At 43.4% G+C, this 27847-nt stretch overlaps 1 protein-coding gene across 1 annotated transcript; it reads left to right on the top strand.

Moving 5' to 3' along the window:
* Nucleotides 1-126: 126 nt before the first annotated feature.
* LOC139480139 (general transcription factor IIF subunit 1-like) lies at nucleotides 127-27847 on the top strand. The gene is made up of 13 exons (XM_071263170.1): nucleotides 127-250; nucleotides 3716-3759; nucleotides 9652-9730; nucleotides 10188-10399; nucleotides 17606-17776; nucleotides 20503-20629; nucleotides 21412-21484; nucleotides 21687-21843; nucleotides 22779-22954; nucleotides 23169-23257; nucleotides 25047-25104; nucleotides 25339-25429; nucleotides 27192-27847. Exons 1-13 carry the CDS (start codon nucleotides 224-226, stop codon nucleotides 27394-27396), a joined length of 1509 nt encoding a protein of 502 aa, XP_071119271.1. The 5' UTR covers nucleotides 127-223; the 3' UTR covers nucleotides 27397-27847.

Here is a 27847-nt window from a genome sequence, read left to right as displayed (position 1 = left end):
GAAAATCTCAACTCGATGGAATATTGATTTGATTTATAATCAACTTGATCTATCAGCGCAATGAATAAAGAAGATGTTGATTTCAATATAATCCATGTTAGGTAAAGCTACCAGTGGTTGAGTATCATGGCCGCCGAATGGTGTATACCTATGTGATAACAGATAATATATTTCTATTTTAAACAAATCACAACTTTGAAATCCCCAAACAAGTTCTTAAGATATGTCTGCGTCTATGTCTACACCCCAGGTAAGTAATTTCTTTGTGAAATCTATGGGACGTGTCGTTTCTCGTCTGGCAAAGACTTGTACGCATTTTTTGGTTTCGCCCAAATTTTGTCCCGTGCCTGAAAATATATTAGGGTAAATACATAAAATTGCGGGATTGAAAATGTATAGGCGGCCATTCGGTAAAAAAATACAAAGTTTAAAAAATGACAAAAGTACGCAATTAAGATCAAATATTACGAATAAAGAACTAAATGTTCCTACTAAAGGTCAAAATACAAAACAAACAGACGAGGGTTAAACATACAAAGTTGAAATAAATGTCAAAAGTACGCAATATTAATAGTCAAATGTTACGAAAAGACTTCATAAAAAGAAAGAAGAAGGTGTACGAAAGAACGTCAGTGAGCACAAAAGGATGTTTTCAATAAAGAACGTCAGTGAGCACGAAAGGACGTTGACAATAAAGAACGCCAGATGGCGATGCAATTTGTAAAACATTCTGAGTTTAATCGGCTCGTTCCGTGTATATGTTAACTGCCAAGCTCGTTCCCAGCGCGTGACACCTTCGTTACACTCTCGGTAACATAATATAGAGAGCTCCGCGAACGGACTATCGCTGTCAGGAGCTTGGATGACTGCATGCCGAGGTGCACAATGTATTACGTCATTCCTCGTGCACTCACTGTCAGATGTCACACACATATATACATGTGTAATCCAACATCTGCCTAACATTAGTTCATGTATTTTGTATACAACCTTCAAACGCACATTTTCATCAACTTACAAGTTGCCTTGTAACAAATATAAATGTGGATGTAAACAAGCGAAATAAATATGGTTTGAACACAAACGCTGACGTCATAGATGAAAATCGATTTTCTTTATTTATGGCGAGCTATTTTTCCTAGCGAATGTGTAAGTTATACATATGCATACAAATCCATTTGATATATATATACATATTTGTTGTTAAGATAATAGGCAGCATTTTCTTTGCACACAGTTTCCGAAAAGCTGTTAAAAATAAATCAAATTCTCGCTTAACAATGATCACTTTTCAGATGAAAATGTGCGTCTGAAACAAAACTCGGCATCATAGTACCCTAGTGTTGCACCAAGCATGAACAGTTATTGGATCATTGTAGATGAATTCTAGATTAGCGTTAAGTTAGTGTTTTTTGAAGGTTGTATACAAAATACATGTACTAATGTTAGGCAGATGTTGGATTACACAGTATACTGTATTTGTGAATAGGCCCTTTAGCGGTGACAAAGCTAAACGCAACATGTTTATGCACAATGTGTTCATTATACATTATAAATACATGTGTATATATGTGTGTGACATCAGACGATGAGTGCACGAGGAATGACGTAATACATTGTGCACCTCGGCATGCAGTTATCATATACAGGGCGGAACAATCCAATTAAACTCAGAATGTTTTACAAACTGCAGCGCCATCTGGCGTTCTTTATTGTCAACGTCCTTTCGGGCTCACTGACGTTCTTTACTGAAAACATCCTTTTGTGCTCACTGACGTTCTTTCGTACACCTTCTTCTTTCTTTTCTTATGAAGTCTTTTCGTAACATTTGACTATTAATGTTGCATACTTTTGACATTTATTTCAACTGTATATGTTTAACCCTCGTCTGTTTGTTTTGTATTTTGACCTTTAGTAGTAACATTTAGTTCTTTATTCGTAATATTTGCCCTTAATTGCATACTTTTGTCCTTTTTTTTCAACTTTGTATTTTTTTACCGAATGGCTGCCCATAAAAATGTTCCGACCCTGTAGTGACAAGTTCCGGTTGACAGGAACAAATGTTCGGGTGTGTTTATGAACGATGCTTCTTTATATTGTTAATGTGCTACATGAAAAACATGGAAAGTAAGATCACAGGACCATGTAACTAATAATTATGATTCACAAAATCGCAAAAAAAAGTCGTAGATGAGCTTGAAAAGGAGTGCAGCACAAATTTCTAAACTTGCCCACATAGATTTTTTTGTCTATTTTTCAAAGCTTCCTCTTCGGCCTCGTCTGCGAGTTTGTTTGTTATTATTACATGGTCCTGTGCTAACACATACAATCGCAATACAAATACACAAAAGTAGAAGAATATTTATGGATGTCAGCTTCTTTATTATGAGGATCAAGGTTTCGAAGTATATACTTACTCCTTCATCAGGTGAATAAATGCTATGAAGCAGAGAGCATATATATGTACCTGTCAGAACAACAAAAGTAATAAGATAATAAAGGTGGAAACTTAACAAGTGAAGCCAACAGTTAATTGGCGCTGATAGGTAAAGCCACCTATTAGCAGCAGTTAAATGTTGGCTTTCCTTGTCACAGCATCTATCAGCACCCATTAACTTTTCTTTGTTCAACAACACCAAATGACCAACAACTTGTTGGTCATTTGGTGTTCCTCTACAACTTCTGTTAATTTATTTATGTATTGGTTCCAAGATTTCTGTTTTTCCTATTGAAAATATCTTTGACCTTGTCAATATCTTCAGGATTAAGTTAATGATGTGTGTGTCAGGTTCTGTCATACAAGAAGGAAATAACTTATCTATTCAACATTAAGGCCACTTTTTTTTAATTTTATGTTTCACAGATTCATTTCAGCTTTTCCACACAAGTTGGTCGAAATAAAAATAGATAGCTATGTCAATCATTATTTATTTAAATCAAAGTCATTCTGCCATGAAGTAAAACCGCAGCTGGCTTCTTGAATCACTGATAGTGATGTAGACATGGTATTTATATGTAACATTTTATGTTGTAAAAGAGTCAAAATTACAATCTGGAGACATAATAAAAATAAATATTTGGATGTTTAAATTGTTTCTTTTCCATCTGCTTTTCAGTAGTGGCACCAGGCCCGTTAGTTACATGTCATTCAGTTGATGAGCATCTTCCCGAGGCAAGAGAGTTAACTGGCTATTAAAAGTCCAGTTTCCACCCTTGCTGAACTTGGCTGGTATTATGGAGTTACATTTTGGATGGACAAACAAGTCTATGCATAGTCCAATCAAAATTGCACACCAAAATCGAAATCCGGTTCGTAAACTGTCGTGCAGATTTCAGTCGATTGCAGATATTTTCCAAATCTTTTCATGTTTTTAATCAAGGTGCTCACGTGATTATAGATCATTTTGCGATGTAAGACCCGTTTTATCACAATATAGATCTTGATTATCGATCAAATCGTCCTGACTGGGCGCCACCATTTTGTGTGAAGCAAACGCAAGTGATACTAGAGGTGGAAATTGACTGGTTCATAGGAGAGGCTTAGAGGGGACGTAACTACGATTGAGCCCAGTAATTCCAGCCTAGTTTGGCAAGGGTGGAAACTGGACTTTTAATGTCAGTTAACTCTCTTGCCTTGGGAAGATGGTGGATGAGATGATTATATATAATAAATATATTCTAATGGCTATGTGATTGACTAATCCTGATGTTTCAGACCTCAACCTCTGATGTCCAGGAACATGTTGTCAGAGTACCAAGGTTTGTTTTTGTACGGTTACATTGATGGTTTGTTTTCTGCTGCTTACTCCAGACAATACTTCACCTGCTAAATGTACATGTTTGGTATTATTTCTCAAACAGTCATCTCCCAAAGAGGGAGAGTTAAGGTAAGTTTCATAATCATATTAAATTTATCATATGTTCATTCTTGTGAGAAGCAATGTGATGTTTTCAGATTATGTAACTTTTTAAACACATCCTATCTCACTCTATGCCTATCTTCTTTCTCCTTTGATACTTCTTGAACCATGTTTCTAGCTTCTAAAACAAAATGGGGCATGGTTGGCTGTCGTCTAAGGCGCCATGATTCGCTGAGCAGAGTTGCGTCCTTTGGGCACACCAGAAACCTATGATTGTGGGTTCGAATACCTGTTTGCCCAGATTATGTCTCTAGGTTTGTCAGCACCATACCCATGCTCGTGGGTTTCACAGAAGTGGTAAACGTCTGAGACCTGCATCACTTCGGGCTTTCCTCCCACATTAAGCTGACATGCTGCGATATAACTGGAATGCTGTTTAAAGCAGCGTTAAACTCAACTCACTCACTCTAAGACTAAAACATTAAGATTAACCCAAACACACCCCAGCATCTCTGTTATTATGACCAACAACTGGGTCAGTTACGTGCTCTTGTGCATGGTAACCTTTGACCACGTGCCTCAGTCATTCTCTTTCTAATTGCCTCTGTGTGTGAGTGAGTGAGTGTGTATTGTTTTACGCCGCTTTTAGCAATATTCCAGTAATATCACAACGGAGGATACCAGAAATGGGCTTCACACCTGTGTCTTCGGCGTGACGAGCCAACGCTTTAACCACTAGGCTACCCGACTGCCCCGCCACTGTGTGTGGAAGGGTTTCTTGGACCTAGAGAATATATTTTAAAATTTCTTTTTGAGATTTGATTTGCAGGCATCTGTCCGGAGAGCGGAAGGTCTGGGGTTTGATCCGCATCTGCATCATACCAAAAGACGTTAAAAGATGGTACTTGTTGTTACCCTGTCTGGCGCTCGGCATGATTAAGGTGCTTAAACAAAGACTCAGCTGGTCCACTCAGACTGACCTTGTTATAGCGATAATCCTCAAACTCGCCCCCACCCCCCCCAACCCCCGAAGGATCGACGTTCTTCACCAAACTTGGATCAGGAAAGTCACCGTTTACAAAGCTGTTCCCGATCAGTTCACAAATCTCCAGATCGTACTCCTCCCAGTTCGGGTAAGCCAGTATCTCATGCACTGATCCTTCCTACTAGTTGGCCCCCTGAGACCAAAGACAGAATGGGGAATCCTGTGCCTCAGCAGAGGGCTTCAAACCCACTGATCCTTAGTCCGTTCTCCATTGAATTGCTGACAATGTGCAACTACGACGAACCACTTCAGCTGTGGACTGACTGACAGGGTTTGTGGTACCATTGGCCAGTTCTTCAAATATTACGCTTCCTCCAAGCCTTGTATTATTGGACATCTCATCTTACCTGAATAAGGTCTTCACCTCGTTCAGTCGATTAGGTTATAGACTTTAAGTTCCTCACTTCACCCTTGAGCACCATTGAGGGCACCGCCAGACATCTAATGTGACATGAATTTGATAGTGACTTTTTCACCTTTTCTCAGAAACGTTCGTGTTTGTCATACAGTTTTGAGGATCGGGACCTCATACATCTGGATACCACAATATGACACACACTACCGCTCATCTCAACTATTCTATTGGCAACAGAAGCTCTCTCCGCCTCCCCCTTCCCATAAATATCAAGAGGATGCTTTTGTTAGAGGCACAGTACTTATACCGCACAGGATATATACAGGATAAGATTACTAACTTCCTGGATCTTTTATCCCATCACACTGGTGCTCAACATCGGCTCAGGATGACTAGTTCAAGGCCAAGTTATACTAACTCCCATGGTCATCATGTACCTTGTTCGCAGACTGAATGGAGCAGGTCACAGAAGGACAACAATTTACAAGTGACTGTAGATCTTCTTCACCTACAGAAACGTCAATTAGAAGACTGCAAGATTGTAACTACCCTTGGTTTGTGACTGCCAATGAGATTTGAGGGATCGTATCTCCTCTCGTGCTAATCCTTTTCGTGTACGTGGAAGAGGATGTAGAAGACAACTGGGATCCAGGGAATCCAGACGTTCGGCCACCTTTACTGGACCTAAGGGCACTTGAGAGTCTTCAAGGAGGAGGAGACAGCCGAAAGACAGTCTAAAGCTCCGGCTGATCTTGAACTTGAAGGTTTTCAGAGCGAAGTATTTGGAAGTCCTGCCTCATTTTCACAAGGCTGCCACAACCAGTGGAAGCTGCTTCCGTTTTGTTTTTTTCAGTCCTGTGGCTGTTTACCCGCACTACATGGCCCATCATTAAATTTCTACATCTTTGCGGGATTGTGTTCGATGCTTATCTCGGTGAATGAATGCAAGTTTACGCTGATGCCGATATCCTACATCAACAGCTCAACTTCACGTGCCTTTTTCTGCTGTAAATCGGCTGGTTGATCAAGGTTGACATGTCAGAGGTCGTGCCCACCCAACAACCCCAATTCATTGGGGCTGTCTTCAAAACTCAGCAAGGCATGATGTTCATCCCTCGCAATCATTGGGTAAAGTTTCAACTTGTTCCACTGGCACACAAACAACTGCTCCAGCTCCTCACTGTGTGAGGTCAAATGCATCTACTTCCGCTTCAATACTTTTTCGCAACCCTTTATCAGGATTGACGATTGTCAGACACAGATTTCTCTACCGTTTCATCTCCACCCACATCTACAGTGGCTAGTTGCAACAAAATTTTACAGTGTCATCTCTTTAAGGCTGTTGGTCCCGTTCTTTCATCTGTTTGTCAATGCCTCAACCGTGGGGTGGGGAGTGCACTATCCTGATCTCCAAGCTGCAGGGCAGTATTCCGATGAAAGATTGTTGCCTTCACATCAGCAGCTTAGAATTCAAGGCTGTCATTCTAGCAGTGTCGCATTGGTCAGAGTTCCTCTCACCTCATGATAAAGTCTGACAACACTGCAGTAGTGTGGTACATGAACAGAACGTGATCCATGAAGTCAATGTCGTTTTTCCAGCTCATTGACTCCCACAACATACACGTCCAGGCACATCACATTCCTGGGGACACCAACATGATAGCAGACTCCCTGTCCAGGCAATCACCAACAGAGTGATCCCTGCACCTGATGCTGTTCCGGTGGGTTTGCCATCTGTACTGGGCCCCAGAGATAGACCCCTTCAACGTTCAGCGCTTCGTGTCACCCATCCCCATTCCTCACACTTGGCATCAGGATGCATTGTAAATCTTGTGGGAGGGCCTCAATGCCTACACATTTCCTCTTACATTCCTTCTTCCTCAGGCCCTGCAGAAGATAGAAGCCACCAGTCACCTGTCTCATTTTGGTCTCACCTTATTGGTTCCCCACTCAGCATCGATCGTCTACTTCAACTTCACTCTCAGTGGTTCCATCTGTCCCTTGCAATGCACCATCTATGCATCTAGCACATCTGCAGAAGTACCTTATCGCTAAAGGCTACTCCAAGCGGGTAGTGAAGACTATCACTGCAGCTCACGTTTATCTACCTCTCATGTTTACGATCACAAGTGGACAGCCTTTGAGAATTATTGTCATGCTCATGACATTTCCACTCCTACCTCGGCTTCACCTAAGCAAATCCCTGAAGATTTGCATCATCTACGATCTACACGTAAGCTTAAAGGCTCTACTTTAGCCACCTACCTAGCATTGATTAACAACTTCCAGTGCAATGGTCTCTACTGTTCATCTACCAATTTCTCATCCACTTACATAAATTGGCTGACAAATCCTCACATTTCCGGCCCTTTGTGGGACCTCCTACAACATTTGATGTCCTGTGATTGTGAGCCATTGGTGAATAAAGACTTTGAGACAGTCACACTGAAGACGGTGTTTCTTTTGGCTTTGGCTACTGTTGCTTGGATTAGGGACCAGTTTAAGTGATTCGGAGTTCGAAGGGCGTTCCTTGGCCTTCTTTGGGATTTTTTGGCCAAAAGTTAGTTTCCCGGCCAACCTGATCGATTATTTACAATTCCTATGCTTATTTGTCCTTAGGATCAGATGCCCAGAAAGATCTCTCCCTTTGCCCAGTTCGAGCACTGCATTGGTTTCTGGCGGCTTCTCATCAACATGGACGTTCACAGAAGAGACTCTTCATTTCGCTGTCAACTGTGTCCATCTTAGAAATTTCTGTACCACAATCAATTTTAGCTTTGCTCTATCATACTTTGAGCGTATACATTTGCTGGGCTGACTCCACCTACAACGTCTAACCCTCATGAAACCCGACCAGTTGCTTCAACAGTGGCCTCACACAGTTCATGCACCATTTCTGCGATCATGGAAGGGTGCTTCTGGAAGTTCGACACAGTTTTCGCCTCTCATGACCTCCACGACACCTCAGTCACATCTGTTCTGGGTTTTCACAAGTTTGGCCCTTGGTTCTGGCGCAACAACTGTCACATTCCAGCAAATGCAGTTAGATATGTCATATACTCATGACCCTTGCACTTGCTTATGATAGTGTATATGTAATAAAACTTTAAATGTGAACCTTGGTGTTGTATGTATTTTTTATTGTTCGGGTTTCCCAGGCCAAGTCCCTTTGAAAGGGTGAAAAACTCATCTGTAGAGACTATTAGTTTTCAACATTGAAGTCGCCGTAAGGCGTTTCTAAAAATAGAACCCTGTCCCAAAACTTTATTGGACTCACCTCTGCCTTGAGTATTTGTGATGTAAGGTTTTGGTTTGAGGTCTTCTTATGGGTGTTGTCAATCATTCCTCTTCGCATCCCGGTTCGGTTCATGCACTAGAATATGTTTGAAAACTTTGATGTAGCACTAAATGAGATGGTGAACAGTCACTCCATATTGTCCGTTGGAGATAGCGCTGTGACTAGTTTGAAGAATCGATATCGTTCCAGAATCGATTTGAGTTGTTTATGCATTTACAGCTATGTGGTCATTCTAAGATACATTCTATGACCACATATGTGAAAACATGTTCGACATGTATTCCCGATCACATGGTGTTTCGTTTAATTGACATCTGGGGATTGTCAATAAAGGTTGATTGTGTGTTTTTCCTGCTCACGAGTTCATCCAGCTTCCTCTTGTATTCTCACGGTTGTAGTCTATACAGGCTAGGGTGTCTGAGGCCCACCATCCAACTGGGGGATAAAATGCATACTGTGGGATAAGATAAGTTTAATAGTTTGGAAATTTTAGTATAAATTGTATATTGATATTCCTATCCTATTTCTCACGCGATATGTGCACCCAACCATACCCGCATCTCAGTTCCTTTAGCCTGAAAGCTCAAAGAAAGAGAATGTGATGGTAGAGAGATGCATATGGTCAAGGCTTGGAAGGTTACCATGCACGAGAGCATGTAATTGACCCAGTTGTTGGTTGTAACCATAGATATGCTGGGGTGTGTTTGGGTGAATGTTTTTGTTTTAGAAGCTAGAAACATGATTCAAGAATGTTTCCACATAGGATTGAAGAAGAAAGAAGTTATGCATAGTGTGAGATAGGTTAAGTTTTTTAATATACAATTTATACTAAAATTTGCCATTACCATATTCGACGTAATAAGAGCCCCGCTCTAATAAGCGCCTATGGTGATATTTGCTAACATGAACATTTAGGCTGTCACCATAAACCACAAAATTTATCTTTAAACTCTGTCTTTTTCCACCCAAATAATATTCTAATAAGAGCCCCCTATATCTAATTTTGAGAGCATCCTGGGCGTTTATTTTGTCGAATACGGTATATAAAATATGAATATGTGATTAGTATTCCTTACAAATTTCCCATTTTCAGAGAAAGAAAAAAGAAGTACAGCATGATGAAGATCGGAAGTGGTGTGGACCTTGACTTTGTGAAACTTCAGCAGGCACAGGTGGGTAGATGCAACCCTGTGATTGAAGCTGCCACAAAACATTAGAGTTAACATGTAAATGGCATACATTGCAAGGAGAGGTCAAGAGATATGTCCAGTTAAATGCAGATAATCCAAACGTTATTACACTGTGAACTGATGTGTAATTTAAGCTGATGTTGCCTGAGACAAAGGCGGCAAATGGTTACTTTGCTACCTTATTAGCCTACTGAACAATTTCTTCAGTCCTTGTCAAAATTCAATTGTAAATACATTCAATGCAAACCAAGTAATTGAAAAAAAATGCCCTACTGTCATGACTACAGTAGATTACTTGTGTCTGTCAGTAGTGAAGCGGTGTGACCTAGATGGCTCGTCATTTTCCTTACTGAACATGAGGATACATCCTGCTTAAGTTCTGTATCTTCGTATGTGAAACATATGGAAAAATGTCTTGGCATCATTGTTTGCTCTTCAGACTTCAGTGAGGATAGAGAGAGAAAACAACTTCAAGGAATTTAAGAGTGCTTATGACATTGACACCATGCCCAAGTTTGGCGCTGGGAGTGAGTTTGGTCGGGAACAGAAGGAGGAAGCACGGAGGAAGAAGTATGGGATCAGAGTGAAGAAGTATAACCCGGAGGACCAGCCATGGATGCTGAAGATAGGCCAGGGAAAAAATATGAAGAAGTAGGTTGTTTTCAGGTTCAAATATTAAACTGGTTTATTTTCCTATACACAATAAACCCAGAGCAGGACACCTGTATTGTATATCAATGTTTGAAATAATTTTAAAACCCAACAAGACAGTCGGGCAGGTGACCCATTAATGTTGCCTGCTCATTTTCAAAGTTATTAAAATTGAAAAATCACAAATAATAGGAGACAGATCGCATCATGATTCAGTTAAGAATATATGACAAGTTATTATAAAACTGAATACGTAAATAGTCTTAAATTATCTGACAGTCGGGCAGGTCGAGGAAAATTTCATGCAGCCCAAAAGAAATGTTACCAGCCACAGGCAGGTGGGCAAGCAGGCAGTTATTTCAAACACTGTTGTATACAATTGTATTACACTGTTCCTTGCCTGATAAATTTTTTGGACTGATGAGATTAGGGCATCTTAACAACTATTTAGTTCTGTTAACAGATTAAGGAAATGAAAACATCACACAAGAGTGTCGGAATTGTTATCTAACTGAGTAATTTTCTATATAAATTGTGCAAAGCAACTGATTGGTATCATTTCATAGCCATGACATTACTTATTATTATCATCTTGTCTATGTTGTGTGTTACAGTGCAAGTCTCATGGGTAGGCACAACTTTGCAGACCTGGATACATAATAACATTGTTAATTCAAATGTCATATTCAAAACATCAAAAGTGGCGTGTAGATCAGGTTAATTTAAACTTATCCTATCTCACTCTTTGCTTTTCTCCTTATTCTTCGTTCGTGGTGTGGAAATGTCAAAAACAGTTTCCAGCTTAAAAAAACAACTCGCCCCTACACATCCCATACATCACTAGAGTCACCACTGTAGTCATGTGTCATGCACCACTGCAGTCCTGTGCGATGTGACCCCTTGCAATCTGATTACCTGACATTGCCTGTACCCTTATTCTCTTTTGTATCGCCTGGCGGCTAGGACGTTCATAAACAGAGGATATATGTTTTACCTTACCTGACGCTACATAGTGCTTTAGCTTCCCTTCCTTATACAAACAGACAGTACTGGAACGAAGAGACAGTTTAAACAGACTACAGCCCGTGCCTAGGCATCCACCAGTTATCCCCCTTGGCCCCCACTCCTCATATTCTTCTCTGTCTGCCTCACGGACAGACATACTCAGGAACAGAGTTCTACTTACCGTGTAATATTGTCTTCAACATTCCTCTTCAGGTAGTGTTACCCCCATATATCTTTTCCATGCTTGATAATGTCCGCTCGTTTGCAGTTTACAGCTTGTAATTCGATTTTTATTCGTGGCTGCGTAACTCTGCGCGTTTCGCGCCTTGGTCACCATTATTAACTTCATGCGTCTCGTGTTTACGAGATAGCACGTTAATGTACCTTTTGCTATAGTTTTCTTAAGCTATTGGTGAATCTAAATTTATTTTGTTGATGCCTTTCTATTGACATAATTCCTATTACTTAGGTGTATTATGTTTTAGAATTGCTCCCAGTCACGCTTTACACTGTGTTAGCTTGTGTGTTTGTGCGCTTTGTTCACATATTGTCCAATAACATATTTTGTTTCATATGTGATTCTGCTCGTTACACTTATGCACTGTTTACATTTTTTGCAGAATGTGTTCTATGCGTTGTGCTTTATGTAGAAGGCCCTCATCAGCTTTGCTCCTACTGCAAGTCTGCATGCTCGTTTGGTCATCGCTGCTCTGTTTGCGCTCTCATGTCAATTACAGACTTCAATTCTTACAGAAAGGCTCTTTTTCGTCGCCAGAAACAACTTGCTTTTAGGAGGAAGATGCCTGATACTTCGCCGCCACCAATCTCTCCCTCTCCGTCGAATCCGGCCCCTCCGACTTCGGATCCAAATATGCCAACGATGGATGCTCCTCCCCAATCTACGCCATCTGCGCCGCTTGATTTTATGAATCCTACAGTGATTCGTGCTTTTGGGGAGCAACTACTTCAGCATTGTCCAGATGACCTGCTTTTGCACTCTGTCATCTCGGATCTTGCCAGCTCCCGCCAGTCGCCGGGTCGTTGTTCCCTGGCCTCGTCCGTTACTTCGTCACACTGTTCTTCTGGTCACCCTTTGGATGATGAACAACATTTTGTCCCGGACTATAACGAAGCGTCACCAGCCAAGTCTCTCACTCCTGCCTATATGCCGGCTTGGGTTGTAGATCATCTCCCATGTGCTTCACCTGGGCAAGGCGCCTCCCCCCCAGGTGGAGCACAAAGTTTTGGATTCGGGTGAAGTTCTCTTTCCATGTGACCAGTTGGTGGCTGATGTGGCAAGTCTTTAGACACTGCCTGTCCAGCCATCAATTCAAGTACAGATGCTCCTCTCGGCCCAGTACCTGGATTCTGATGACAGATTCACAAATTGGTAGTATGGACGCTGCGCTCCGTCACTTTCTCTATCCACTGTCGGCAGTGGCTTCTGCCAACTCGGCCACCTAGGACTGCTTGGAGAAGAATCCATCAGTGGCCAATGACCAGCTCCTCTCTGTCCTGGATTGGCAACAGAGTCAACTGGTACACATTCACCATCATAAGACGTTCTGCTCTGCTCAAGTAGTCCTCCTGGGATCCGTTGTTCAAGAAGCAACTGATGCGCCAACCTTGGTCTGGGTCGGTGCTCTCCAACGGCCAGATCCTGACTGTTGCTAAGGAGACCCAGCTTTGGGATACTCATCAACAACAGTTACGACTCCCTAACAACATGGACCGTCTCATTTCTTCACAACTATCTCAGCAGCGAAAATCTTATGTTGGGAAGAGAACCAGTTTGAAGCGGAAGTCCTCTTCTTTTTGGCCCCAACGCCAGTACCCCAGAAAAAGATCGGTCCTCCAAGCCTCTCCGCCGAGATCGCTTTTCCGGGGGGGACTGGCGACGAAAGTGACTTTCTTTAGACCCCCGACAACTGGCAACTCCCTCTGCCAGTTGTCCCTGTTCATCTGTCTCAAGTAGGAGGAAGACTTCAGACCTACTGGAGGAATTGGCAGCTGTTCCAGCATCCGTTTGTTACCCAGATCCTCTGCTACGGTTACCGCCTGCAGTTCCATGCCGTTCCTCCTCTGACTACTACTCCCTTGGTACCTCCATATCGGCGATGTGCCGGATCTTTGGGCCAATATCAATCTACTGATCGCAAAGAATGCAGTGGATCTCCTGGACACCGATTCCATCTCTCCAGGGTTTTATTCTCCAGTCTTCCTGGTGCACAAGAAGGGTTCGTCCAAACTACGAATGATCCACAATCTGGCACTATTCAACCTCCATTATCTCGCGCCTCCGCCACATTTCCAGATGATCTCCATCCGGTCTCTGTGCCACCTCCTTCAACCGATGGACTACCTCATCAGTCTGGATCTCCAGGATGCCTACCTGTGCGTTCCCATTCAGACGACACATTGTCGTTTACTCCGCTTCATCTTCCGGGGCCAGCACTTTCAGTGGAAAGTACGCCCATTTGGCATTTCCACGGCTCCATGGTTATTCACACGTATAACCCATCCCATCGTTGCATTCCTTCATTGCAGGGGGATTCGGTTCAGAGCCTACCTTGACGACTGCATCCTCGGTCATGGCGTAAAAAAACCCTTGATTCTTCAGCGTGATTTCACCTTTTGCCTCCTCCATCGGTTGGGTTGGATCATCAACATCGAGAAATCAGATCTGACTCGCCATCTCACTTTCATAGGCGGTCTCTTTCTGACAGACCTCTCCTTGATACAAATTCCACCGGATCGGTTCACGGCGATCCAATCCAGGGTCAGGAGAGCCCTCTCTCAACCTCTCGATCTCCGCCAGTGGCAGAGCCTTCTTGGGCTGTTGACCTCAGCTCAGGATCTAATGTCCAGGGGTCGTCTTCAACTGCGTCCCCTTCAACGGTTTCTCATGCAATTTCTGTGCTCAGACCTGTAGGGCCGCCTTCTTCCTCTGCCAAGGGAATTACGTCCGTTCCTGGAGTTGTGGCTAGTCCCATCAAACGTCTTGAGTGGTTCCTCTATGACAAGAATGAGGCACCCACCTTCTCCAGGAAACCGCTTCCCGTCTTTGGACTCCTTCGGAATGTGCATGGCACATCAACAATCTGGAGTTGGAGGCGGTCATTCGGGCGATTCATCATTAGCGTCAGATCCTACGCAACAGCTGTCTCATGGTCGCCTCAGACAACTCTGTGGTGGTGTATTACATTAGCAGGCAAGGGTCGACTCGATCTGTTTCTCTCCTGGAGCAGACCTTTCACTTGTTTCATCTGGCTGACAGTCTCCGTTTTCTGATACGGACCTGTCACATTCCAGGTTGTCGCAACGTCTTAGCCAACTCCCTGTCAAGTGCCCCACAGAATGGATACTCCACCCAGAAGCCTTCCGGTTCTTGTGCCCTTGCCTGGGGACTCCTAACGTGGATCTCTTCACAGTGGTGTGCAACCACCAATTGCTGGTGTATGTGTCTCCGGTCCAGGACCCAGCTGCTTGGGAGGTAGACGGCGTATACTTTTCCGCCCCCCAATTCTTATCCCCCAGGTCATTCAGAAGGCGGCCCCGACCTGTCCTCTGGATCTGCTTTAGGTCGCGCCACACTGGCCGGCCCGGTTTTGGTTTCCAAAGCTCCTTCAGCTCGCAGAAGAACCCTGAAGCATCACCTGGCGAGGCCAAATCTGCTGCTCAATCCTCACACCAGACAACCGCATCCAGACCCTGATGGTTACAGTCTGCACGTTTGGCATGCTTCAGAAGTCACTGATCGCTAAATGATTTTCAGCTCCTGCTGCGGCGGCTATTTCCAGAGCTCATTATCCCTCCACTTGCTCCCTATATGATGACAAGTGGCTTTCTACTTGTCCAGGCACATCTTTCCAGTGGAGGCCACCGTTCCACAAGTGGCTGATTTTTTGGTTTTCCTTCGCCAATCCCGTCACCTGCAACGATTCCACAATTGCAACCTATCTTGCTGCGCTCAATTCTGTCCCCAAGATAGCTAGAGGTTCCAGGCTATCATCGGTCCCAGCCCTTTTTGCAATGGTCCAAGGTTTTCGACTGGAGGACCAGACTAAGAAGTTCCGCCCCCTAGCTTGGGATCTCAATGTTGTTTTGCAGGATTTACGCCGGGCTCCGTATGAGCCACTTGCATCTGCCTCGTTTGAAGATCTTACCTTGAAGACTTGCTTTCTCCTGGCCCTTGCAACAGCTGCCAGGGTTAGCGAGCTTCATGCCCTGGATGTGACCCGTGTCCAGTTCGACCAGCGTCCTCACGGTTTGGTTCACCTTGGCCTTCGTTGGGACTTTATCGCCAAAAAACAACTGCCTGGCCGTCCGATCCATCATGGATGGGTGCTTATGGTCATCTACTACTGTCTTCGCCAGCCATTATCTTTGCAACATTTCTGTGGAGGACGTTGAGGGTACGCATAACTTTGGTCCACTTGTCCTGCCCCAGCAGCTGACCAACCCCCGACACCATTGACCATGCCGATTCCGAGGAGTGTGGCTGTCTGCGGCCCCACTGGCCTCGCTGGCCCCGCTGGCGCCTTTTGCCAAGGTTGGACCATCCTTTGTGCTCGTACCTCGTAAAGTTTGGGTCCCGTTTTTCCCCTTCTTTTTGAGACAGACACGGAATACCTTGCATTTACCCTCTGTCAAGCATTGTTCTCTCTACAGTCAGACCACCATTCTGTTCAGAGAAGGATTGTTCTGCATCTTATCCTCTTGCCTGCTGTCCCGGGAGCTGCTACTTTGCTGTTGCCTGCTGGGTTTCCTGCAGGACGGTTTTTGTTGTGCTTCTTCAGTGTGCCTGGCGCTTCTCACGGTAAGCCCGCCTTCCATCAGTCGAATAAAGCACTGTGTAGCATCAGGTAAGGTAAAACATGAGCATTTCTGATTAAATGCAATGTTTTTATACTTACCTGATGCTACACCTATAGGCCCAGCCGGACTCCGTCCTCCTCCTTCGCCTTACCGTTGGCGCCACTGTGTCCTCTACGTCTGATGTCATCCTGTGAAGGATATGAGGAGTGGGGGCCAAGGGGGATAACTGGTGGATGCCTGAGCACAGGCTGTAGTCTGTTTAAACTGTCTCTTCGTTCCAGTACTGTCTGTTTGTAAAAGGTAGGGATGCTGAAGCACTGTGTAGCGTCAGGTAAGTATAAAAACATTGCATTTAATCAGAAATGCTCATAACTATACTCCATATATGGTCATTGTTGGAGGAGATGTCCCAAGTTACACGCTTGATCGCTCAACAACCCCTCCCTCCATTCACAGTCAGAGTCATAGCAACTTTACAGACTTAATACTTTAGCATGTTTAGGGCATAATCACAAATACTTGACCAAAATTTAATTTACAATACAAAAATTGCGTAAAAGAGACGACAAAAAATGACAGGCAAAAAATCTGGAGTTTGACATGCTGATCAGTTTCAATGATCGGCCGGTGCCCAACCTACCTCCTTTAGCCTCTGATTTTTTAATCACATTACAGGGCTTTTTCTGTCTGCTCATCCATTTGATTACTGTGTCCACAACTTATGCCATTGTGTGAAATAGGAGCAAGGGCAGCAGCAGTTGATACATGGTATCCAAGGAGGATGTTAGTCATAAAAATCTAATTACAAACATCAATTGTTCTTTAATTATTCACAATGTCAAGATCAAAGGTTGTTTCACACACTCTACAATAATGGCAATGCTATTTATGTAGAATTAACAGAAATAGCAACACATCCTGATGTATCCATATGGTTGTCAACTCTTCACATCAGCCAATGAAAACAACTGTCACACACCGCTGCGCAAGTAACTTTAGGCCACGCTCACAAATGTTTGGTTTTGGAATCCAGTTATGGAGCATGTGTTTTCAGCACTTTCACTTGGACATTTAAATGACTTATGACTTTTTTTTCTCTCCCTGGAAGTGACTTAATGTATCTAGGAAAATTGAAATTTGCAACAAAATCATGCATTTTAAGTATTATTCTTTGTATAAATACATGTACTCTTCTACATCCCTACATCTGAAAAGTCAGATGGCGTAAGAGCAAACTGATCCATGTTTAAGGATGGTGCACTTGTAGGCTGTGGAAACAATTGTGTTGTATTAGACTGGTGTTGCTTGAGTGTTTGTATCTATATTTCAGTTGTCTCTCAAGTTCATGTGATAGCATGTTGATATACTATATGTGTTGCACAGATACAAGGGTGTGCGTGAGGGAACGATTGCTGACAACACATCGTACTACATCTTCACAAAGTGTCCTGACGGAGCGTTTGAGGCAGTGCCGGTCGAGGAGTGGAACAATTACACCCCGCAGATCAGATACAAGTACCTCAACTCTGAGGAGGCAGAGGAAGAGTTTAGTCGGTCAGTCACCTGGCCACTGTGTTGTTTTGTCAGTCAGTTAGCTGGCCACTGTGTTGTTTTGTCAGTCAGTTGGCTGGCCACTGTGTTGTTTTGTCAGTCAGTCACCTGGCCACTGTGTTGTTTTGTCAGTCAGTTAGCTGGCCACTGTGTTGTTTTGTCAGTCAGTTAGCTGGCCACTGTGTTGTTTTGTCAGTCAGTTAGCTGGCCACTGTGTTGTTTTGTCAGTCAGTCACCTGGCCACTGTGTTGTTTTGTCTGTCAGTCACCTGGCCACTGTGTTGTTTTGTCAGTCACCTGGCAACTGTGTTGTTTTGTCTATCAGTCACCTGGCCACTGTGTTGTTTTGTCAGTCAGTTAGCTGGCCACTGTGTTGTTTTGTCAGTCACCTGGCCACTGTGTTGTTTTGTCAGTCACCTGGCCACTGTGTTGTTTTGTCTGTCAGTCACCTGGCCACTGTGTTGTTTTGTCAGTCACCTGGCAACTGTGTTGTTTTGTCTATCAGTCACCTGGCCACTGTGTTGTTTTGTCAGTCAGTTAGCTGGCCACTGTGTTGTTTTGTCAGTCACCTGGCCACTGTGTTGTTTTGTCAGTCAGTCACCTGGCCACTGTGTTGTTTTGTCAGTCAGTTAGCTGGCCACTGTGTTGTTTTGTCAGTCAACTGGCCACTGTGTTGTTTTGTCAGTCAGTTAGCTGGCCACTGTGTTGTTTAGTCAGTCACCTGGCCACTGTGTTGTTTTGTCAGTCACCTGGCCACTGTGTTGTTTTGTCTGTCAGTCACCTGGCCACTGTGTTGTTTTGTCAGTCAGTTAGCTGGCCACTGTGTTGTTTTGTCAGTCACCTGGCCACTGTGTTGTTTTGTCAGTCAGTCACCTGGCCACTGTGTTGTTTTGTCAGTCAGTTAGCTGGCCACTGTGTTGTTTTGTCAGTCAGTTAGCTGGCCACTGTGTTGTTTTGTCAGTCACCTGGCAACTGTGTTGTTTTGTCAGTTAGTTAGCTGGCCACTGTGTTGTTTTGTCAGTCAGTTAGCTGACCACTGTGTTGTTTTGTCAATCACCTGGCCACTGTGTTGTTTTGTCAGTCAGTCACCTGGCCACTGTGTTGTTTTGTCAGTCAGTTAGCTGGCCACTGTGTTGTTTTGTCAGTCAGTTAGCTGGCCACTGTGTTGTTTTGTCAGTCAGTTAGCTGGCCACTGTGTTGTTTTGTCAGTCAGTTAGCTGGCCACTGTGTTGTTTTGTCTATCAGTCACCTGGCCACTGTGTTGTTTTGTCAGTCAGTCACCTGGCCACTGTGTTGTTTAGTCAGTCACCTGGCCACTGTGTTGTTTTGTCAGTCACCTGGCCACTGTGTTGTTTTGTCAGTCAGTCACCTGGCCACTGTGTTGTTTAGTCAGTCACCTGGCCACTGTGTTGTTTTGTCAGTCAGTCACCTGGCCACTGTGTTGTTTAGTCAGTCACCTGGCCACTGTGTTGTTTTGTCAGTCACCTGGCCACTGTGTTGTTTTGTCAGTCAGTTAGCTGGCCACTGTGTTGTTTTATCAGTCAGTTAGCTGGCCACTGTGTTGTTTTGTCTGTCAGTCACCTGGCCACTGTGTTGTTTTGTCAGTCACCTGGCAACTGTGTTGTTTTGTCAGTTAGTTAGCTGGCCACTGTGTTGTTTTGTCAGTCAGTTAGCTGACCACTGTGTTGTTTTGTCAATCACCTGGCCACTGTGTTGTTTTGTCAGTCAGTCACCTGGCCACTGTGTTGTTTTGTCAGTCAGTCACCTGGCCACTGTGTTGTTTTATCAGTCAGTTAGCTGGCCACTGTGTTGTTTTGTCTGTCAGTCACCTGGCCACTGTGTTGTTTTGTCAGTCAGTTAGCTGGCAACTGTGTTGTTTTGTCAGTTAGTTAGCTGGCCACTGTGTTGTTTTGTCAGTCAGTTAGCTGACCACTGTGTTGTTTTGTCAATCACCTGGCCACTGTGTTGTTTTGTCAGTCAGTCACCTGGCCACTGTGTTGTTTTGTCAGTCAGTCACCTGGCCACTGTGTTGTTTTGTCAGTCAGTCACCTGGCCACTGTGTTTTTTTGTCTGTCAGTTCCCTGGCTACTGTGTTGTTTTGTCGGTCAGTCACCTGGCCACTGTGTTGTTTTGTCAGTCAGTTAGCTGACCACTGTGTTGTTTTGTCAATCACCTGGCCACTGTGTTGTTTTGTCAGTCAGTCACCTGGCCACTGTGTTTTTTTGTCTGTCAGTTCCCTGGCTACTGTGTTGTTTTGTCGGTCAGTCACCTGGCCACTGTGTTGTTTTGTCAGTCAGTTAGCTGACCACTGTGTTGTTTTGTCAATCACCTGGCCACTGTGTTTTTTTGTCTGTCAGTTCCCTGGCTACTGTGTTGTTTTGTCGGTCAGTCACCTAGACACCAGGTTTAATCAGTCAGTCATCTGGTCAGTGTATGTAAGATGTTTTCAAGAATTTAAAGATGCATCCTTTTCAGTCTTAAGCAGTGCCTGTAAAAGCGGCTGCATGATGTGCTTGTTCGAATTTGAGTGGCGCCACCACTAGATATCTGAGAGTTCATACATGATAAGGGGTACGGGCAGCCCAGTTGTCTCAAGCGCCACAGTTCTACCAGCCCCATAGTTTCACCTATAATCATTGTCCCTACCCTCATAGTGACTCAGCCTGGAAGCTTGGACACATGTTACACAAGCTATGAGGAAAGTATGTGCACAAGACATTCATGTTGCAGGAGAGACAAAACTCTGAACTACTTCCACATCATGGTGAAGAAGCGCTTACGCAATGACGTAGTGGATATGGACGAGGAAGCTTCTGAGAAGGTGCCCAAGGGTAGCAAGCGGAAAGGGAAGGAGTTTGTAAGTATGGGTATTGCAGTGTTCCCGCAGGCTTTTGAAACTGCCAGTCCCAGTGGACTGGCAACTTACAAATTACCAGTCCCCTTTAAGTTTTGTCAGTCCCAACTTTGAACAAAAAAAAGAAAGAAAAGAAGTATGAATATTACATGCTTTTAATTCTTTAATCATCATGTTCAACATTTCTCTTTGGTTCAAGATTAAGTCTCTAAAAATAGATATTTAAACTCAAAGCAAAGCAAAATGTTATTTGCTCGCACTTTAAATAGACAACGGGAAATCCTGATGCTGAAAGACAAACTGACTTAGTTTGAAAAATATACTTTATTGATTATTTCCGATATTTTATTCAACAACAAAGATTTATGAGGTATGTTGTTTGCAGGTCCACAGGGACTGTCACTCACATGAATGACTGAACCCAGACCTCATTTTACTTGTAAAACACTGTTAATTACCAGTAAAATGAAACACTGGGTTATGTATTTGTCATGGAATAGCCATGATGATAAGCATATCACTCTTCTCATTTATCAATATGAGCCAGGTTTTCTCATCTGGCGTGAAATGTTTGTTTTACACCCAGTCATTTTATGCAAAATGATATAGTGATCCGTATGTGTTGCAGATAATTGGAAATATTTGCTATATTGGGGGAATAAAGTTAGTCTTACTCAGTCAGAAATTTCAACATGGTCAACATGGTCAATAAATCTTCAGGAAATTATTCATGAAGCAAGAAGACTATGTCCTTTCCTGATGATTCTGTTACCTTTAACATCCAGAAACTGACGGATCAGGATGACTGGGCTGAATTGTCTGACGATGATGAAGAGGAAGATGAGGATGGAGAGGATGGTATGCAAACCTAATTCCAGTGGTCATATTTGTTCCAAGCATAATTCATTTGGAGATAGTCTCCATCAACCAGACAAAGATTACCATTATAAACTAAATAACTATTAACTAAATACAACAACTTTGTTCCTCTTTAAACAAATCTTCTACACAGATGACAGCTATAATATCGTGTTGACACTGCAAATTCATTCAACTCAAGGTGATGCTGCAAAGAAGAAACCTAAGAAAGGCAAGGGAAAGTCTGACCCAAAGAGGAAAAAAAATTCAAAACACAATTCTGATGATGAGGCTATCGAGGAGAGTGACGAAGGGGACTTTGATGACAGGGAGGTGGATTACATGAGCGACTCAGGCAGGTGAGTGGCATCAGATAAAGGGGAAGGTGAGGGGCATCAGATAAAGGGGAGGGTGAGTGGCATCAGATAAAGGGGAGGGTGAGTGGCATCAGATGAAGGGGGAGGGTGAGGGGCATCAGATGAAGGGGGAGGGTGAGGGGCATCAGATAAAGGGGAGGGTGAGTGGCATCAGATAAAGGGGAGGGTGAGTGGCATCAGATAAAGGGGAGGGTGAGGGGCATCAGATGAAGGGGAGGGTGAGTGGCATCAGATAAAGGGGTGGGTGAGTGGCATCAGATGAAGGGGGAGGGTGAGGGGCATCAGATGAAGGGGGAGGGTGAGGGGCATCAGATAAAGGGGAGGGTGAGTGGCATCAGATAAAGGGGAGGGTGAGGGGCATCAGATGAAGGGGGAGGGTGAGTGGCATCAGATAAAGGGGAGGGTGAGGGGCATCAGATAAAGGGGAGGGTGAGTGGCATCAGATGAAGGGGAGGGTAAGGGGCATCAAATGAAGTGGGAGGGTGAGTGGCATCAAATGAAGGGGGAGGGTGAGGGGCACCAGATGAAGGGGAGGGTGAGTGGCATCAGATGAAGGGGAGGGTGAGTGGCATCAGATGAAGGGGGAGGGTGAGGGGCATCAGATGAAGTGGGAGGGTGAGGGGCACCAGATGAAGGGGGAGGGTGAGTGGCATCAGATGAAGGGGAGGGTGAGTGGCATCAGATGAAGGGGAGGGTGAGTGGCATCAGATGAAGGGGGAGGGCGAGTGGCATCAAATGAAGGGGGAGGGTGAGGGGCATCAGATGAAGGGGGAGGGTGAGGGGCATCAGATGAAGGGGAGGGTGAGTGGCATCAGATGATGGGGGAGGGTTAGAGGCATCAGATGAAGATGGATGGATTACTGCATGGCGAGTTAGAGGCACTGCTTCCTGACAATGGTTGGTATCTGTGTTTGCAGTGAGTCTGAGGTGGAAGACAAGGAGAAGGCAGATAAGTATGAAGAGAAGGGAGTGGATGAGGAGGCTGGGCTGAGAAAACTTATTGACTCGGGCGAGGAAGATGAAGACGAAGATGAGAACAAGGAAGAAGAGAATGATGATGAGAAGGAGAAAGATAGCAAGGGCAAAAAGACTGGTAGGTGGAGTCATGTCATGGATTATGTGATCATTGACACTGAGTAGAATACGGAGCTAAAGATGTGTATGTAGACTAAAATAGAGCCTATGAAATCTTTTATCATCGTGCAAGCTTATGTTAGAGAGAACAAATAATCTGTTCAAGTTGGTTATTCTTGTTTCTTGCCAACAGGAACATTTCGTGTTGTTATGCATGCATATTTACATGGCAGGTACTGACAGCGACAGTAGCAGCTCCAGCTCTGACAGCGACTCAGATATAGAGAAGGACGACAAGCTCTCCTCAGCTCTGTTCATGCAGGTCAGCTCCCTCACTCTGCAGCTCATTTGGGCAGCTTTTACTCAGAGAAGAACCTAATGGAAACAATTACCGTATTTGACGTAATACGCGCCCAGGGCGCTCTCAAAATTAGAAATAGGGGGCTCTTATTAGAATGGTATTTTGGTGAGAGAAAAAAACAGAGTTGAAAGATAAATTTTGTGGTTTATGCTGACAGCCTGAAAATGTTTATATACGACAGATATATTTTTCCAGAATTTAATTGCCCATAATTAGGGTGGATATAACACACAAGTGCGTATTATACACGAATAAATAAGTCTTGTGTACATTGATCAATCGGAAGGGGTGCGAATTGGGATTGTTCACTAGCCAAAATATTAACAAATATCGCTGTGGGCGCTTATTAGAGCGGGGCCCTTATTACGTCGAATACGGTGTGTTTTCTATTTACAGAGAGTAAGGAAAGTAATCTTATTGATCTTCTGCACAGAAAACATTGCCATTGAGTTTCTCCTGTAGCAATAAAATGCTTCTATGGTTGTAAAATGCATTCTACCATGAATTGGCAAATTATTTGATTCTGTTTGGTCATTCAGAGGCTGTTAAATCACAATAAACCCCCTCTGTTTGAAACAGCTGGTTTGACGGCTGCATCACCACGGAAGCTAATGCTAATTAAATTGTACTTTTTTTCAGTCTTGTCGGTAGGCATAGTTAAATAATTATATCTACAATTATAGGTTACAAAATACAAAGTTGTGATTACTACAATATTCAAAGGATGTGTGGCAATACATTTCATGCAGAAAACATGACATAAGTCTATAAAATGAATGTATTTAAAGTTTTGGGGACAACAGAGAGCTTGGAATTTGGCACTTTTCTTCTGTTTGTGTTGAGTAAGGTGTGGATCAGAGTGTTACAGTGTGTCAGTTGGCTGATGGTGTGTGATTTGTTGCCCATCTACCTTCCACTGGTCATCTTCCCGAGGCAAGGGAGTTAACCAATTGTAAAAGTCCAATTTCCACCCTTGTGGAACAAAGCTGGAATTTCTGGGCTCGATCATTGCACCATTAGTGGCTATTACGAGTAGTGTCCTTTCTGTGTCCCTATTGACCAATCAGATTCCACCTCTCATATCACTTACACTTGCTTAAAAAAAAATGGTGGCGCCCAATCTAGACAACATGATCGATAAAATCTATGTTGTAATAAAAACGGGTCTTACTTTGCGAAGTGCATCAAATCATGTGAGCACCTTGATTAAAAACATGAACAGATTTGGAAAATATCTGTTGAGTCACAGTCACATGGCAGTACACATGCTTTGCAAATCCTGCAATCGACTGAAATCTGTACTGCAGTTTATGAACTGGATGTCGATTTCGTTACCTGATGTTGATTGGACTATACATAGACTTGTTAGTTCCAGCCTAAATATAACTCCATAATTCTAGCCTCGATGGCAAGGGTGGAAACTGGACTTTTATAGTCAGTTCACACCCTTGCCTCGGGAAGATGTCCACTGGTTCATCAGATCCACACACTTGATTACCTAGAGGCTTGATACAGCTGAAATATTATCATACACAGTCAAACCTACGCGTGGTGTGTCGGTGTCGGTGTGTCTCTGTGTCTGTATATCTTTGAAGTGGCACAGGCTTAAAGTGTACGATTAAGAAAACAGATATATGTATGTTTGGGCTAAACCTGGTTAACTTGGACTCATTCCTACATAGCACAAGTATCTTGTGATGTTTGGTAAATGTAATGCTTCTGATTTTGTATATTAATCTGTAATTTTCAGAAAGGCTCGGAGAAGAAAAAAGGTGATAAAACAGCATCTCCAAAACCTGATGAAAGAGGTAACCTGCATGTCATGTATAGCTCTAGTAGGCCATGTCCCTGTCAGAGCCTCGTTTTTATTCTTGTAACATTTTCATATATAAAGAAAATTATGAAATCATGTCCTGGTCTGCTGACCTAGGTGTTGATTGCAAGGGGTAGAACATGAGTGGAAGAACTGGCTGGCATGATAGTACAAGAGGCAAACAAGCACTGGCTTATAGTGGACTTTTTATTATCTCTATGTGTTGTAGGAGTGAAGAGGAAGATGGATGGAGAGTCATCATCCATGAAGAAGTCCCGGACAGACAGTCCTCTCACGACACAGGGCAGTGGAGGATCTAGGCAAGTATAGACCCTGCAGGCTTCAGTTCAGCCTGACACAACCAGGAGTTCCATGTCTGGATTTCTCTGTCATTTCAATGAGTGAGTGAGTTGGGTTTAACGCCGCTTTTAACAGTATTCCAGTTATATCACGGCGTGTCAGCTTAATGTGGGAGGAAAGCCTGAAGTGATGCAGGTCTCAGACGTTTACCACTTCGGTGAAACCCACGAGCACGGGTATGGTGCTGACAAACCTAGAAACATAATTGGGGTGAACCGGGATTCGAACCCACAACCATAGGTTTCTGGCATGCCCAAGGGACGCAACTCTGCAGAGCGGATCGCAGCGCCTTAGACGACTGGGCCACCGGTGCCCCCCCCTGTCATTTCAATGAAGCAAATTTAATTATTAACTTACTTCTACACCCATAATGGTGAAAACTGGAATGGAGAAGCTATCAATGGCATTTTGTTTTTGACATTTTCTGACTACAGTGTTCCCTCGTTATTGCACCCTTCAATAAAGCGCTAACTCGGTTATAACGCGAGGAAAAGCATGGCTCCCAAAATTTACTAACATTTTCAATAAACTCAAGTTTTCCAAAGACATGATGTACTTAGACATTGAAATGCATAATTAAGCCTTGTACACCAGCGGGTGTATTTACATACAGGTATCTGATTTAGATCTTATCGTACATGGGTGGTGGGGTAGTCTAGCAGTTAATAATCATTCTGAAACCTGGCTGGTTCAATTCCTCACATAGGTATACAGCTGATTGCTATTTCAAGCTTAGTTTACACACAGTAATCTCAATCTCTGCATATAAAACCATGCCTAGAACAAAAGGAAAAGCCATTAAAATGATAAATCTTCATGTCTAGTGATGTGTTATCACAGACTTCACATTTACATTAACAAAGTTTGTTATCTTCAGTTCGTTCACCTGAAGCAATTCAATGTAGTTTTTAACTGGGAACAATACACGAAATAGCAATGATACGCAAGTGCTCACAATGAAAAATAGTTCTCGGAAAGTTAACATTCACATAGGCCGACTCTTTTCTAAAGAATATTTTGTGCTGGTCCTCAAAATCTGGCTTATCTATAGTCATATACAGTAATGTTTGTCCCCTGCCATGATATGGCTGTAATGTTACTGGTACAGGAGGTGGTGTAAAGGCCAAAACTCACTCACCCTATCATAAATGCTCAAATAGGATGGCAATGAATCCCAAAATGTAAGTGAGAAATATACTTGCTTTGAAATAACATAAATACTATGGGTTAACCTATACTGATGATCCACTGGTGTATGCTGTTGCTCTTATGAAGGCCAGCACTTCATGGTTCAAATCCCAGATTCACCTTGATTAAAGCCTTTGGTTTGTTTGCACCATGTTTGTTTGTTTCTTGTTTAGTGCGCACACAGCAATATTCCAGCTATATGATGGTGGTCTGTAAATAATCGAGTCTTGACCAGACAATCCAGTGATCAAGCAAGTCTGACCACGCGATCTCGTGAGTCGCAACTTATGACAAGCATAGTCACCTTTTGCGGCAAGCATGGGTTGCTGAAGACCTATTCTACCCTGGGTGTTCATGGGTGTTCACACCATGAACATATGGGTTTCACAAAAGTGGTAAATATCTCTGACCTGCAACACTTCCTCCCACATTAAGCTGACACACTGTATGCCTGTTCATGTTTACAGTTTTGGCTTGAGATGGATATATGTTATTCGCTGTCATTTAATTATTCTTTGTCATCTTTGTTTATAGCGAGGGTATAACAGAAGATGCCATTCGTCGGTACCTCATGCGGAAACCAATGACAACAAAAGATTTACTGCAGAAGTTCCGATCTAAGAAACTGAACATGACAAATGAACAGATGACTCACACTATTGCCCAGTTGCTAAAAAAAATCAACCCGGACAAGAAAATTATCAACAAAGTCATGTATCTCTCTTTAAAATCTGACTGAGAGTTGGTAGTGTGGTATTACTGGTTCTGTGCTGGTCTGGCATTACTGGAGCTGTGCTAGTCCGGCATTACTGGAACTGTGCTGGTCCGGCATTACTGGAGCTGTGCTGGTCCGGCATTACTGGAGCTGTGCTGGTCCGGCATTACTGGACCTGTGCTGGTCCGGCTATACTGGAGCTGTGCGTGCCAGCATTGATGTCCTTTCGACTAGGTCCAGCAACTTTGGCTGGTGATGTCTCTGCCAGATCTTCAATAAGAAATCATCTACGACAAGGTGACCTGCACAACCCAAAGAGCAAGGTTTGAGACAGTGATGACAAGAGGAGGACTACAATACTCAGCATGACTGTTGACCCCTGCAGCTTTGGTACAGAAGGAATTCGTCACTTGTCTTTCCCCAGCAGCAGTACAGTGTTTTACACTGCCAGTGTACATATGTAAATAAACATTAT

This window comes from Haliotis cracherodii, unplaced genomic scaffold (genome assembly GCF_022045235.1).
Source record: "Haliotis cracherodii isolate W230 unplaced genomic scaffold, xgHalCrac1.p SCAF_4, whole genome shotgun sequence".
NCBI lineage: Eukaryota > Metazoa > Mollusca > Gastropoda > Lepetellida > Haliotidae > Haliotis > Haliotis cracherodii.
Note: the sequence above shows the minus strand (reverse complement) of the source record. Positions and strands in the feature narration are given on the sequence as shown.

Excerpts from the sequence above, each read along its gene's own strand:
- LOC139480139 (XM_071263170.1), top strand. The coding sequence starts at position 224 with ATGTCTGCGTCTATGTCTACACCCCAG. Across the intron at positions 251-3,715 it reads CGTCTATGTCTACACCCCAG|ACCTCAACCTCTGATGTCCA; the intron begins GTAAGTAATTTC and ends CTGATGTTTCAG. Across the intron at positions 10,400-17,605 it reads CAGGGAAAAAATATGAAGAA|ATACAAGGGTGTGCGTGAGG; the intron begins GTAGGTTGTTTT and ends TGTGTTGCACAG.